This window comes from Artemia franciscana, chromosome 2 (genome assembly GCF_032884065.1).
Source record: "Artemia franciscana chromosome 2, ASM3288406v1, whole genome shotgun sequence".
Lineage (NCBI taxonomy): Eukaryota > Metazoa > Arthropoda > Branchiopoda > Anostraca > Artemiidae > Artemia > Artemia franciscana.
The window spans coordinates 55,583,610-55,596,500 of record NC_088864.1 but is presented as its reverse complement, the minus strand read 5'-3'; the positions used below and the strand labels follow the sequence as shown (position 1 = coordinate 55,596,500).

At 36.4% G+C, this 12,891-nt stretch overlaps 1 protein-coding gene across 2 annotated transcripts in view; it reads left to right on the top strand.

Annotated features, from left to right (window-relative positions):
- Positions 1-12,891, top strand: part of LOC136043795 (major facilitator superfamily domain-containing protein 8-like) — a 101,796-nt gene that overhangs the window by 14,506 nt on the left and 74,399 nt on the right. For both annotated transcript variants that reach the window (XM_065728713.1, XM_065728712.1), the window contains exon 3: positions 4,218-4,476. In XM_065728713.1, the coding sequence (XP_065584785.1) occupies positions 4,218-4,476 (259 nt within the window). The remainder of the gene's footprint in view (positions 1-4,217; positions 4,477-12,891) is intronic.

Below are 12,891 nucleotides of genomic sequence, written 5' to 3'. Positions count from 1 at the left end.
TCCGTGTGTCAATGAGTCAAATGCCCGCCTAACGTCGTCTGCGACTAAAATGAGAATTTTTTGGGCCAGTTCAGCCTCCATTAGGACATTAGCTACGATACTAAGAGCATCAATGTATTGTATTCTGAAAACCAAACTGGTGTGGCGGAACGCCCCATTTCTCCTTTAACTCATCAACAAAAAGCAGCTCAAACAGTTTACAGTTGTAGAAAAGGTTATTATAGGACTAAAAGTCGAATGCTGAATTTTAGATTTGCCTTTCTTGGGGATAGGATCCAGATCGCCAATGCAAAGAGGAGACGGTACTGTAAAAGCGTCAAAAATCATCTGCATGAGAAATCGTATGTGTGACATGAGCAAAGGGGTTTAAGGGTAATATGAAATGCACTAATATTATCTGTACCAAACGAAGCTTTCCGTTTCCGCTTGGAGACTACGGTTATTATGGCTTGTATTGTAACAACTTGGTGAGACTGTGGGTAAACGGATAGAAGTTCATCAAGTTCGGATTCATATTTAGATTTTAAAGTTGGATCTGGTGTGGTGAATTCATTCGGAAAATGGGTTTTTCACTCAGTCAAGGGGATATCAGAAGCTTTAGAAGTATTCCAGGATGTGGTGTTTGGGAGAGCAAGGGATTTCCAAATGGAATTGAGGGGAGCAGAAAATCTAAGCGAATATGAATCAGCAATGCCTGCAGGGTGACGAGCTATCGAATTTGCGAAACATTTCTTGTATAGAGGTGAATATCATTCAAAACACCCAACCTAGGACGATCATTATCTTTCCAAATAGAAAACCAAAGCTTCACACGGGAGCACGCTTCACACGGGAGAGTTTTGCGTTTTTTTACCAATCAGGGACTAGAGCGCCAATGCGTATTTTTTGAATTGGAACTGCTACTTTTCGGCACATCTCAGAACGTGGTAAAACTTAGTAAAACAAAAATCAAGAGGAATCCGTATCCTAGTTTCAACAGTAAGGCAAGATTTCTGAAGAAGCTAGAAAGGGATGTGAATTTCTTGCAAAATAGAATCGAGAACCTCTTGATATAGGTGCAAATGAATCTTATCCCAGTCAATCTTTGGAAACCACTTAAGCCTGGGCGCATCTTGGTTCATTGGTGCATGTGTTAAATCTAGTCTAAAAGTTGCTGCTATGGGAAGGTGGTCCGATAATTGGTAGTTAGATATTATGTTAACCACAGAAACTAGAAAATAAATCGAAGTAACCACATGATCTAAATTTGATATGTGAGATGAAGTGTGAATATATATGAAATTTTTAGTTTTTGGCAGCAAAAGCCGCTAATCAGAAAAAATACTGCGGAGAATAGAAGCTTGAAGTGATACGGATGATTCAGAAAAATTAGTATCACAACTAAAGTCCCCAACAACAGCACAAGAGATAATGATTTTCTGAACTTGTCTAATACACAGATGCGATTTCTCACCTAAAAAAATATTCAGAGACAGGCCCTGGGGTTTTGGGTGCTGTGGGGGTGGTTTGGCCTATACTCAGTAAGGAACATGGATTTTTTTTCTTCTAAAAGACAACAGGAATTTGTTTAATAGAAATGAAAATTGTAGTCTCGGTTGAATTAGCAGCAATTCAGCTTAAATTACTGCCATATTAAACTACCCTAGGCTATACTCCTCTGTCCTTTCAAGAGGGAAGAAATGCTGTGTGCCTGACAGGCCTTAACCCAATTTCCCAATTGAGCCGAAAACTAAACTGAAACTAGGTTTTTCAAATTCCAGGATCTGGAAATTCCAGCCTAAAATTTTCCCATTCATGAACAATTGAGGTAACTAAGAGATAAACTCATCTTTAGGACTCGAATTCAATTCGGAATCCTAGTATAAGCCTAACATTGATTCCCGTCCGAAGCAGGTCAGAAGAATTTAACAAAGATTTACCTTGAAGAATATAAAAAAATCTAAATTTTGAGTTCTTTCCCCTCTTCTGTAAATAAAAAGTGACATTTCTTGCTGCTTGATTGCTGCCTAGCCTGAAAGTTATTGGCCATCTTTCGATTCTTATTATTGCAAAACTTCGAAAAACCGGATATTTCTAAGCATTTTATTTCTAAGATGCACTGGAAAACTGGACTTGAGCAAATCAGAATCACTAGTATTGATTCTATAAACCTATGCACTCGGAAAAGTTGTGCCCAACGCAGTATGTACTTTTGGAAATAAGCAATATAGCTTCGTTTGGCGCCCAGACTTGTCACAATAAGTGGCTGATCTCATTTCCTGACAGAAAAATTATTACCAAAGATCGAAAAATGCCAAGGGGTCACGAAATGTTAGATGGCGTTGATGCATTAGTTTCCGCTCTTATAAGTTACCATTATTCTTTGCTTTATTTTATAAAAAGATGTAACTAGACATACTTGGGCAAGACAGATTTCGTCGTTGACGGCTATTTGACAATGTGTATTTGAAGCTAGAATAGGGCAATTTGCACGAAATGATGGACAAAAAGGGCAAATAAACAAGCTGCAGAAAACTGATTGTGTGCACCCAAATACTATCATGTAACAAGAAGAAGTAACAGCACAAACTGCAAAAAAGTATATTCTAGGCCATTCTTCTCAAGCAAATGTGAAATTCTGTATTTTTTTTAGATAGATGGCTGTAACTTCTGTTGGAGGTTTATAAAATACGCTGAAGTTGATGGTTTATTTTGCATGAGGATCATGCAATTTACGGTTTGTTTTTCCCCTTTCTACTCCTTTACTATTTCACACTCTGTATATGCCGAATCTGGCAGTTTTTGTGGTGATGTTGTGGAAGGTCTACTTGTCAGCGTGCTATAGAGTTTTGGAATCTTGAAAATCCTGGGTATATCTTTTACTCGATAATGAGCCTTTTCTTAAATTTTAATATATTATAATCAAGTCAAACAACTCCTTTGTTATAGACAGACATGTTTCAATTAACTATACCACTATCAGCTTTTCTTTAAAGACAGCATCGAACTTTTTTGGTAAGAAATATTGTTGCTGTCTTTAAAGAAAAACTGACAATGAAATAGCTGTTCAAAATACCTCTGTCTATAATAAAGTAAATAAACGATTTAATTACTTATTTCTACCAAACGGAGTTCACATTTCCAAGTGAATATAACAATACTCTTTTTTTGTTTTGTTCTTTTTTTCGCTAGATGGTAGTGATTCAAATTTCACCGAGCATAATGTTTTTTTTTTTTTGTTGCGGAGTTGCTTCTTTTCTTCAGATCAAACTTATTGACTAAATTTAAGGTAAAGTTGCCGAATAGCGGCTCACCAGAAGGACAAAAAAATATTTTTTGCTAGAACAAAAAAGAAGCATTTTTACTTTGCTAGTTTTCTGCTCTTTTTATGGTTAAAGTTGCGTTTGTGACAAATAGTCCTCAGTCCTCTGATGGTCCAATGTATAACCTTAAGATGCACGCGCAATCAAACTGAAAAATACTAACACATTGAAACTCTTGCTTTAAAATATGCAGTATATTTGTATTAATCAAATTATCATGCTTTTTTCTATTATTCACGTTTTTACTCATTAAAAATAGTGTTTTGTGTGCATATGAGTATAATCACTCAAACTAAACTGGATATCTCAATTCTACGTAGCGTAATTGGTTTTAAAATGGGTCGATCAATGAAAAGAACTACACGGCAGTACATATTTTGGGCTATATGTGTGGCCATCAGGGGGGAGGGGGGTTGGATTGGCAAGGTAACAGCTAGTCTGTTATATTGAAAAAAAAGCATAAAATAAGGAGTCTAATGGTACCATTTTTATTTATGATGGATTTGTATAGAGCCTGGACTTATATAGTGTATGTGCGGGTGTTGGGGTGTAGGGGGGGGTGTGGGCTGATAATGAAATGTCACAAACATGACTTTAACCATAAAAAAGAGTATATAATTAGCGATGTCATTGTTTTGACATATCTCCTTTTGGAAAGCCACTAATCTGCGAATTCACCTAACTTAATTGTGCCAATTTCGTTAATGGAATAAATTTAAAAATAGAATATACTCTTATCTGCGTTTGCTTTATCAGCTAAATGGCGGCGATCCAAATTTCACATGCCCAAAGTCTTCCTTGGTTGGGCATTGCTTCTTTCCCTTGGCCAAATGAAATAAGCTGAATTGAATTAATTAAATTCAATGAATGAAAAATTAAAAAAAGGAAATGTTAATCTATGAGTTTATTTTTTAGCTAGATGGCAGTGATCCAACATTTACCGAGCCCAAAGTCTTTTTTGGTTGGGTAGTTGCTTCTTTTCCCTTGGGTCAGCTGATTGCATCACCACTTGCTGGATATGTGGGGAAAAGATTTGGCACCATTCGAATTCCGCTTTTTGCAACCCTGTTCTTATTTACAGCTGGAATGGTGTTTTATGCCATGTTAGGTGCTATTCCACCTCCAAGACGCTACTGGATGTTAGGATCTAGATTTGTAACTGGGATGGCGGCAGGTGAGTAACAGACATAAGATAGTTCTTTGGGTAACTTTATTATGTTGCAGCAGTGGCATCTCTAGGCCTAGGCGAGGGGGGCAGAGATGCCCCCACTCATTTTTCTGACACCTGAAATTAAATTGGTTTTATTTTTATGTTTTTACACTCCTGTTGTATACCATAACTTCCCCCGCCCAATTATGAGACCTAAAACCTCTACTGGGCTGCAGCTACCATTACAACCACGATTAGCCGTTCATACAAAAAGAAGAACACGCATGGACGTTACACGTGAGATGCATGTCTTTGTGACGCATCAAAATTTTTGCAGCCGTGGCTAATCGAATGCTTTTCTTTATAATTTTTTTATGCAAATATATGCAAATGGATGCATCTGCATAGAGTCAATGTTTTCCTTGTCCTTTGTTTTATTTGCTTAACACGAAATATATTTAATTATAGATAAGATTATGTCCTCATAAACTTGGCAAAACATTTATATTTTTTAAATTTTCCTACAAGAACCGTGGATTGCTCATTTATGATGAGATTTTACTAATACCACTTGCGCTAATTTTAACTTTTAGCTTTAACTAGCGCTAATTTGGATTATATTATAGTCAAGTTATTTTCAATTCATCCAGCCAGGGAAAAATATTAAGAATACATATAATTCTAACAGAAAGATGTTTTAAATTAAAAAATAGTTTCTTTTTTAAAGGCAGTAGCCTACCGTAGGCTAGGGAGAGAAACATTGGCGGAGTCTCTGTAGGACGAAAGAAGATGTTCGTGAATGGGACAGATTAAGGTAATTTTGGATTTAAGGCCGGACGCTCCTCCAGAAATTATACTGCCTGTTCAGTTCTTTTTCAATCGCGGCAAATCACACAAATACTCAAGGTTATCAGATTTCACTGCCGTCATTAAACTCAAGGGGTTTCTCACTGAAAATTACGATTAATGTATATTCATTCTTCGTAATTCGACAAGTAAATAGGAATATTTATTTGGAAAAGAACTATTATTCGAGGAGAAAATTAGGGAAATTATTATTCGAGATTTTTTTTTGGAGGAGGGGGGTTCAACTCTTACGAAAGAAATACCAGGAAAACACAGGAAAATTAAACATTTCGCTGAGAAAATTAAGCATTATACAAATTTAAGGTGGGTGAATCCCTCGCCTGCGTGTGTGCCTGTGGTCTGGTCATCATTATTTGCCAGGAGACGCGGTATAAAACTGTGGAAATTACAAATAAAAAGTACATATTTTCGGGTTTTTACCTCATGCGAACGAACTGTACTAAGGAGCGACCCGGCTCAATAGTAACCAAAACTCTAAAAAACGGATTTTTGATACCAATAGCTACATGAACAAAATCGCATTTTAATGCTGACTTTAAATATATGAGATACCTATCTAAAATTACGAGTCTAAGAAAAATTGCCTTATTTTAGAAAATAGAGGGAAACACCCGATAAAAGTAATAAAACCAAAATTCCACCCATCCGAATCAGCCTATCAGGGAACCCTACCGTGGAAGTGTTAAGCTTCTATCAGCAAAAATATAGATTTTTTTTCCAGGGGTGATTATATCGAACCAGTTGTCATAGAATGTTGCGAGCGGGCTCATTCCAACGGAAATGAAGTTATATACAAGTGAATTATATATAAAAAATGAAGTATATAGTACCCTTTTTAAGTGATCTAAAAAATTGGAGGGCACCTAGGCCTCCTCCCACGCTAATTATTTTCCCACAGTCACCCGATTAAAATTGTGAGATAGCCATTTTATTCAGCATAGTCGAAAAACCTTATAACTGTGTCTTTGGGGACGACTTATTCCACCAGAATCCCCGTGGAAGGGGCTACAAGTTATAAACTTTGATCAGTGTTTATATAGTAATGGTTATTGGGAAATGTACAGACTTTTTCAGGAGGATTTTTGGTTGGGGGGGGGGGTTGAGAACAGGGGGCTATGTTGGGGGAACTTTCCATGGAGGAATTTGTCATGGGGAAGAAAATTTCCATGAAGGGAGCGCAGGATTTTCTAGCCTTATTTCAAAATAGAACAATACAAAAATAAATATGAAACAGTTTTTTCAACTGAAAGTAAGGAGCAGCATTAAAATTTAACACTAACAGAATACAAAAGTTCGTTACGTAAGCTAACTCGTAAGTTACGTAGATCTTTTACTAGCAAAAACGTTCGTAAAATATTAAAAGTTCTAGTTGCCTTTTTAAGTAACCAAAACATTGGAGGGCAACTAAGCCTCCTCCCCTGCTCCTTTTTTCTCAAAGTGATTCTATCAAAATTATGAGAAAGCCATATAAATATGAAATTTCGTTTTAATTATTCATCTGTGGAGAGCCAAAATCAAAACATGCATTAGTTCAAAAACGTTCAGATATTAAATAAAAAAAAGACATGTTTTTAACTGAAAGCAAGGAGCAACATTAAAACTTAAAACGAATATAAATTACTTCGTATGTGAAAGGGGCTGCTTCCTCCTCAACGCCCCGCTCTTTACGCTAAAGTTTTACTCTTTCTCTCAATTCTACTTTTTAAAACAGTAAAAACCTTTAGTGTAAAGAGCGGGGCGTTGAGGAGGGAGCAGCCCCTTTCATATACGAAGTGATTTCTGATCGTTTAAGTTTTAATGTCGCTCCTTACTTTCAGTTAAAGAAACTTGTTTTTTTTATTTAGCTTATCCATACGGGTTCATTAAAAAATATTCTAAAGTTCGATTGTTGCTTGAGTATTTGTATATCTGAATTTGTATTCGGATAAGACTGTAATGACACATGATAACTACCCATACCTAGCACAGTTGGATTTATATAAACGGTTCTCGTATCTCCATACTTCTTGGCAACCTTCCGTCGACAATTTCTGGTAACAGTGCCTCAAAATAAAATTTTTGTAGGTTTGGCAGCATTTTGTTAGACCAGAATTCACGTTCACGACCAATCTTTTCATAATATAATTCCTCTTCCCCTAAAAATATTACAAAGTATACAAAATCAATGTCACAACATTCCAATTGCATTTGAACTTGGTAATAGTAGTCATGTGTTCTTTTCAGCTTTATTTCACTATTAACTTTCTTTTCAAGACATATATTTTTAAGCGCTCTCCACTCTTCCAATGTATGCCCTTTTGCTGTCAAAGGGCACTTCACCTCCAAAAGAGCCTTCTCACCCGAAGGAAAAATTGCTATCCCGCCCGGACTGGCCCCTAGAAACCCATATTCCTTTTGAATGAAAAGCCCAGCAGAGTTCACAATGCAACCCATTTTCTTTACAAAAGCTGCAATAGCTACAGGCTCATACATCTGACCATGCTCCATTGCCTTTGTTTGGTGGTTTCTGGGATACAGCAGCTGCCGAACTAATGAACCCACAGTCTTCAACCGCCTTTTACAAACAGCACCAGCTACGGAAGCTGTAATTCTGTTTTTTCTGTATTCTATCCAGCTATTATCGATAGAATTTCTCTGAAGCCTAGTGGCTTTTTCGATACTGAGGATTTCTGTTGCAGTACATTGGAGACGAGTAAAAAAATCTGTTTTTGCAATTTCGAGCGCACTGCAATCAAGATCCGGAGCAGTTGCGTTCGAGCCGTAGTTTTTGTCTGCTCCGGTTGGCTCCCTGATTTCTTTTGAAGGGAGTTTTGTGGAAGCATTAGTGAAAAGGCGCTTTCTAGCAGACAGTTTTTACGTCGTATGCTAGGGGTGTCTTCAGGATTGACCTGTAGAACTTTCCCGGAAAACGAGCAGCGTGTAGGACAAAATCTATGGTCGCCACGGGAAAAAAGGAGAGGAATTGTCTTCAGCGCAATGATGAGATCCTTCACGCTTTTCTTCTCTGTGGTGGCACATGCAATTGCATTTCTGGCAAAATCACACAATTTCTTTATTATTGCAGCACTAAGAAATCTTCTGCATTCGGCATTTTCATGCTGATTCTTATATAGTCTGTTTTCCAAGCATTTGCACGCATGATTAGCACACTCAATTTTTGCTATATTTCTACCATATGGTACCCTTGCTATAATTTCAGAATGGGTAATCGAATCGCCGTCGGCAACAAATCGAGTATATCTTAGATTGTGCATGGATGTTGCTATTCGGAATGCGTCAACTAATATATCTGACTCCATACCTGTACTGGGCCCCTGCCAGTTCATAAAACATGTATGTTCAGGAACAGATCTATTTACGTGATGCCTGTATTTCACGCAAGTACAGCAATATTTGGTCCTAATTCCTAGATTTAAGAGTTTCTTCGAATAGAAACCTATCACCACTCCACAGCCTGAGAGTCAACTATAACAGCTTCCATCAACCAGCTTCCATCAACTATAACACATGTCTCTACAGCTCCATTTGGGTGAATTTTCTCACCTGCTTCCAGTGCCATCCTTCGCTCGGTTTTCCCATTTTCGATAAGATAGTCATAGAGAACTTTTTCCAATTCTACGCAAATTTCTTTCTCAAATTTCGTAAAGACTTTTTGAGACGGGGTATCTATTCCAATGGTAGAGAAAAGTTCTTGAACCTGGGCGTGAGTCATTCCACCATTTATTGCACCAACCACTACCTCTTTGTTGACACTTACTGTTCCTGTTTCTGTTTTGTGTTTCTTTCTGATAGTATTCACACTATCAAAATCAGTCCTTTTCCGTTTTTTGACTACGGTTTTCGTTGAGTCTTTTTTTAAGCCTTCTAGGAGCAAGGGGTTTTTCTGTGTGAATTGTGGCTTCCTCATGACATGATTCGCATTTGAAGATGAGTCTTGAGCGCAATCCAGCTCTATGTTCTTTAGAAAACATCATATTTGAAACCAAATTGATGTCTTGGCACCTGTAAATAAAATGCTAATTGGTTGTGAGGAAATAAAATAGTAAAGTAGCGATTTTATTGTTTTGGTAGAAAGGAAAGTGCTATAGCTTCAAAAAGGATAGGTAGTATGTAGAGTAGTGAGCGATGTAGGGTAGTTAAAATATGAAATAAAATATAAAATATAGCTAGAAATGGGTGAGAAGTGGAAATTATACGATCTAACCGAAAGTTTGTTGCATTTCATTGTCAGATTAAACCACCCAATTTTATTTATGTATGAAACCAAGCCAAAAACTGTCCTGGAACTACCAATCAGGAAAGCCAAATATTTCAAAACTTTACAAAATCCTTTGGGGCATGACAGGAAATGCCCTCTAAACAGACCCGTGTCGATTTACCAAATTCCAACGGAAATTACAAACCAAATTCCAAGAAAAATTAAGTCTCACTTGACTCCCTAAAATCAAATTCAAAGTAAAAATCCGTGCACCAAATTCAGTTGCATCTCAACTATCATTTAAATTTTTATTCGAGTAATTCACAAAGTTCTTATTAGTACGATTAAAAATACCAATATGCTTTTATGAGTTAGGAGGATCAAATTAGCTAGTTTATTTCTCAAATCCTTTAAAGCCTTTGCGGACATTCTTTCAGAACCTATATCCGTACTTTTTAATGATTAGATAAAAAAACAAGTATTTTAAATGAAAGTAAGGAGCAACATTAAAACTTAGAACGAACAGAAATTATCCCGTATATGAAAGAGGCTGTTTCCTCCTCAACGCCCCACTCTTTACCCTAAAGTTTGACTCTTTCTCTCAACTCTACTGTTTAATACTGTAAAAACTTTAGCGTAAAGTGCGGGGCGTTGAGGAGGGAACAGCCCCTTTCATATACTGGGTAATTTCTGTTCGTTTTAAGTTTTAATGTTACTCCTTCCTTTCATTGAAAAAAATTCGTTTTTTATTTAATTTTTGAACGTTTTTTAGTTAATCCATGTTTTGATTTCGGCTCTGCGCAGATGAATAATTAAAACGAAATTTGAATTTTAATTTTTTTTGGCTAAACGGCTTTCTCATAATTTTGATCGAACGATTTTGAGAAAAATGAGTGGGGAACGAGGCCCAGCTGCTCTCCAATATTTTGCTACTTAAAAAGGCAACTAGAGCTTTTAGTTTTTTACGATGGTTTTCATTAGTAAAAAATATACGTAACTTACGAATTAACTTACCTAACGAACTTCTATATTCGCAGGTATCTATTACGTATGTAAGGGGGGCTCGCCTACTTGTCAATACCTCGCTCATTACACTAAAGCTTAAATTTTGTCCTATATCCTTAAGAATGACCCCTGAATCACAAAGGCCGTAGAATAAATAATTGAAATTACCAAAAAATACTTTAGCGTAAAGAGTGAGAGATTAGGAGGAAATGAACCCCATATATGTGTAATATTTTTTGTTTGTTTTAAGTTTTACCGCTGGTCCTTACTTTCAGTTGAAAACACTTTTTCATATTTATTTTTTCATTGTTTTTTTTTAAATCATGCTAGAAAATCCTGCCCCCTGCCATTCATGGAAAATTTTCCTCCCCATGACAAATTCCTCCATGGAAAGTTTCCCCAACAAAACCTCCTCTTCTCAACCCCTCCTTCCAACCAAAAAATCCCACTGAAAACGTCTGTACACTTCCCAATAATCATTACTATGTGCAAACACTGATCAAAGTTTTTAACTTGCAGCTTCTCCCATGGGGACTTTGGGGGAGTAAGTCGTCCTGAAAGACATAGTTATAAGGTTTTTCAATTATGCTGAATAAAATGGCTATATCAGGATTTGGATCGGACGACGTTTGGAAAAAATGAGCGTGGGAGGGGGCCTAGGTGCCCTCCAATTTGTTTGGTCACTTAGAAAGGGCGCTAGAACTTTTCATTTCCATTTGAATGAGCCCTCTCGAAATTTTAAGACCACTGGGTCGGTACAATCACCCTTGGAAAAAAGAATTAAATAAATAAACAAGCATCTGGGATTTGTGTTTTGGCAAAATATACAAAATTCTACATTCTAGTAGATAGGAGCTTGAAACTTGTACAATAAGGTTCTGTGATACGCTGAATCTGATGGTGTTACTTTCTTTAAGATTAAATGACTTTTAGGGGGGTTCCCCCATTTTCAAAAATAAGGTAAATTTTCTCAGGCTCGTAACTTTTGATGGGTAAGACTAAACTTGATGATGAAACTCACATATTTAAAATCGGCATAAAAGTGCGATTCTTGAGATGTAACTCTTGATATCAAAATTCTGTTTTTAGAGCTTTGGTTACTATTGAGCCGGATCGCTCCTTACTACAGTTCGTTACCACGAACTGTTCGAAATTACCTCTACTGGTAAGTTCGCTTTATGTTGGAAATAAAATGATAAAAAGAAGTTTTTTAACTGAAAGTAAGGAGCAAAATTAACGAACAGTAATTACTCCGTATATCAAAGGGGCTTTTCCTCCCTCAACACCTTGCTCTTTACGCTAAAGTTTGACTCGTTTTCTCAAGTTTACTTTTTAAAACAGTAAAAAACTTTAGCGTAAGGAGCAGAGCGTTGAGAAGGGAGAAAACCTTTTAACATACAGAGTAATTTCTGCTTGTTTTAAGTTTTAATGTCACTCCTTACTTTCAGTTAAAAAACTGGTTTTTTTTCATTTTGTTTCTGAACGTTTTTGGATTAATACATTTTTTTGTGTTTTTTTTTCTGTTTCTCTGTTTGCCATTCTGGCATGTCCAATGAATTGTGGGACAGAATAGAGGCAGTTCAAAAAACGTGTCTAAGAATTATTTTCAAACAGGGTAAAGGGCCTTACATTTCCCTTCTTCGAAGAGCAAATCTAGTCACCCTTAAGGAAATGAGAGTACAAATTTCCTTATTATTTTGCCAACAATATCGTGCATAACCCTTGTGCTACTTCTCTTTTCCCTAGTGAATATTTACCCACCCGCCACGTCAGGGGCGGATCTAGGATTTTTTTTTTTTTTTTTGGGGGGGGGGGTGTACATGAAAGGTTACTCCGATAAACTTATGGACAAAGAAGTACCAGCAATTTAAAGGGAACTGCAACAATTTGTAAGTCGTGGGTAGGTAGTGGACATGGACTTTAATTTAATATAAAATCTGATGAGTTCTATTGAAATTAAAGTCAATTAGAAATATTGATACAAAAAAAGTAAGTTTATAAGAACCACCTCGCCATAAAACACAATTAAAAGGTTGTTCACCCTCTACAAAAAAATAATATATTTAATCTTTTCTGCATAATTTTTAGCATTTGCACTTCTGGCTACTATAGCGAGTTACTTAAACTTTGTATTGTCAAAAAAAAATTAGTACCATATTTTGGTATCATACATTCTTTGGAACTAATTGTTGATTAAACATTAAGTAATAGTTTGTTTGATGGTGTAGCAGGAAAAATAGAACAAAGAAATAGAAATATAATGCTTTCTTATTGTTGCTATTAGCAGCGGATTAAGTCAGAATTTTAAATCTCCCCTTCTTACGAATGAAGATTTTCGCCTCCCAGTTGGCATTTGTGGTAATACGGAC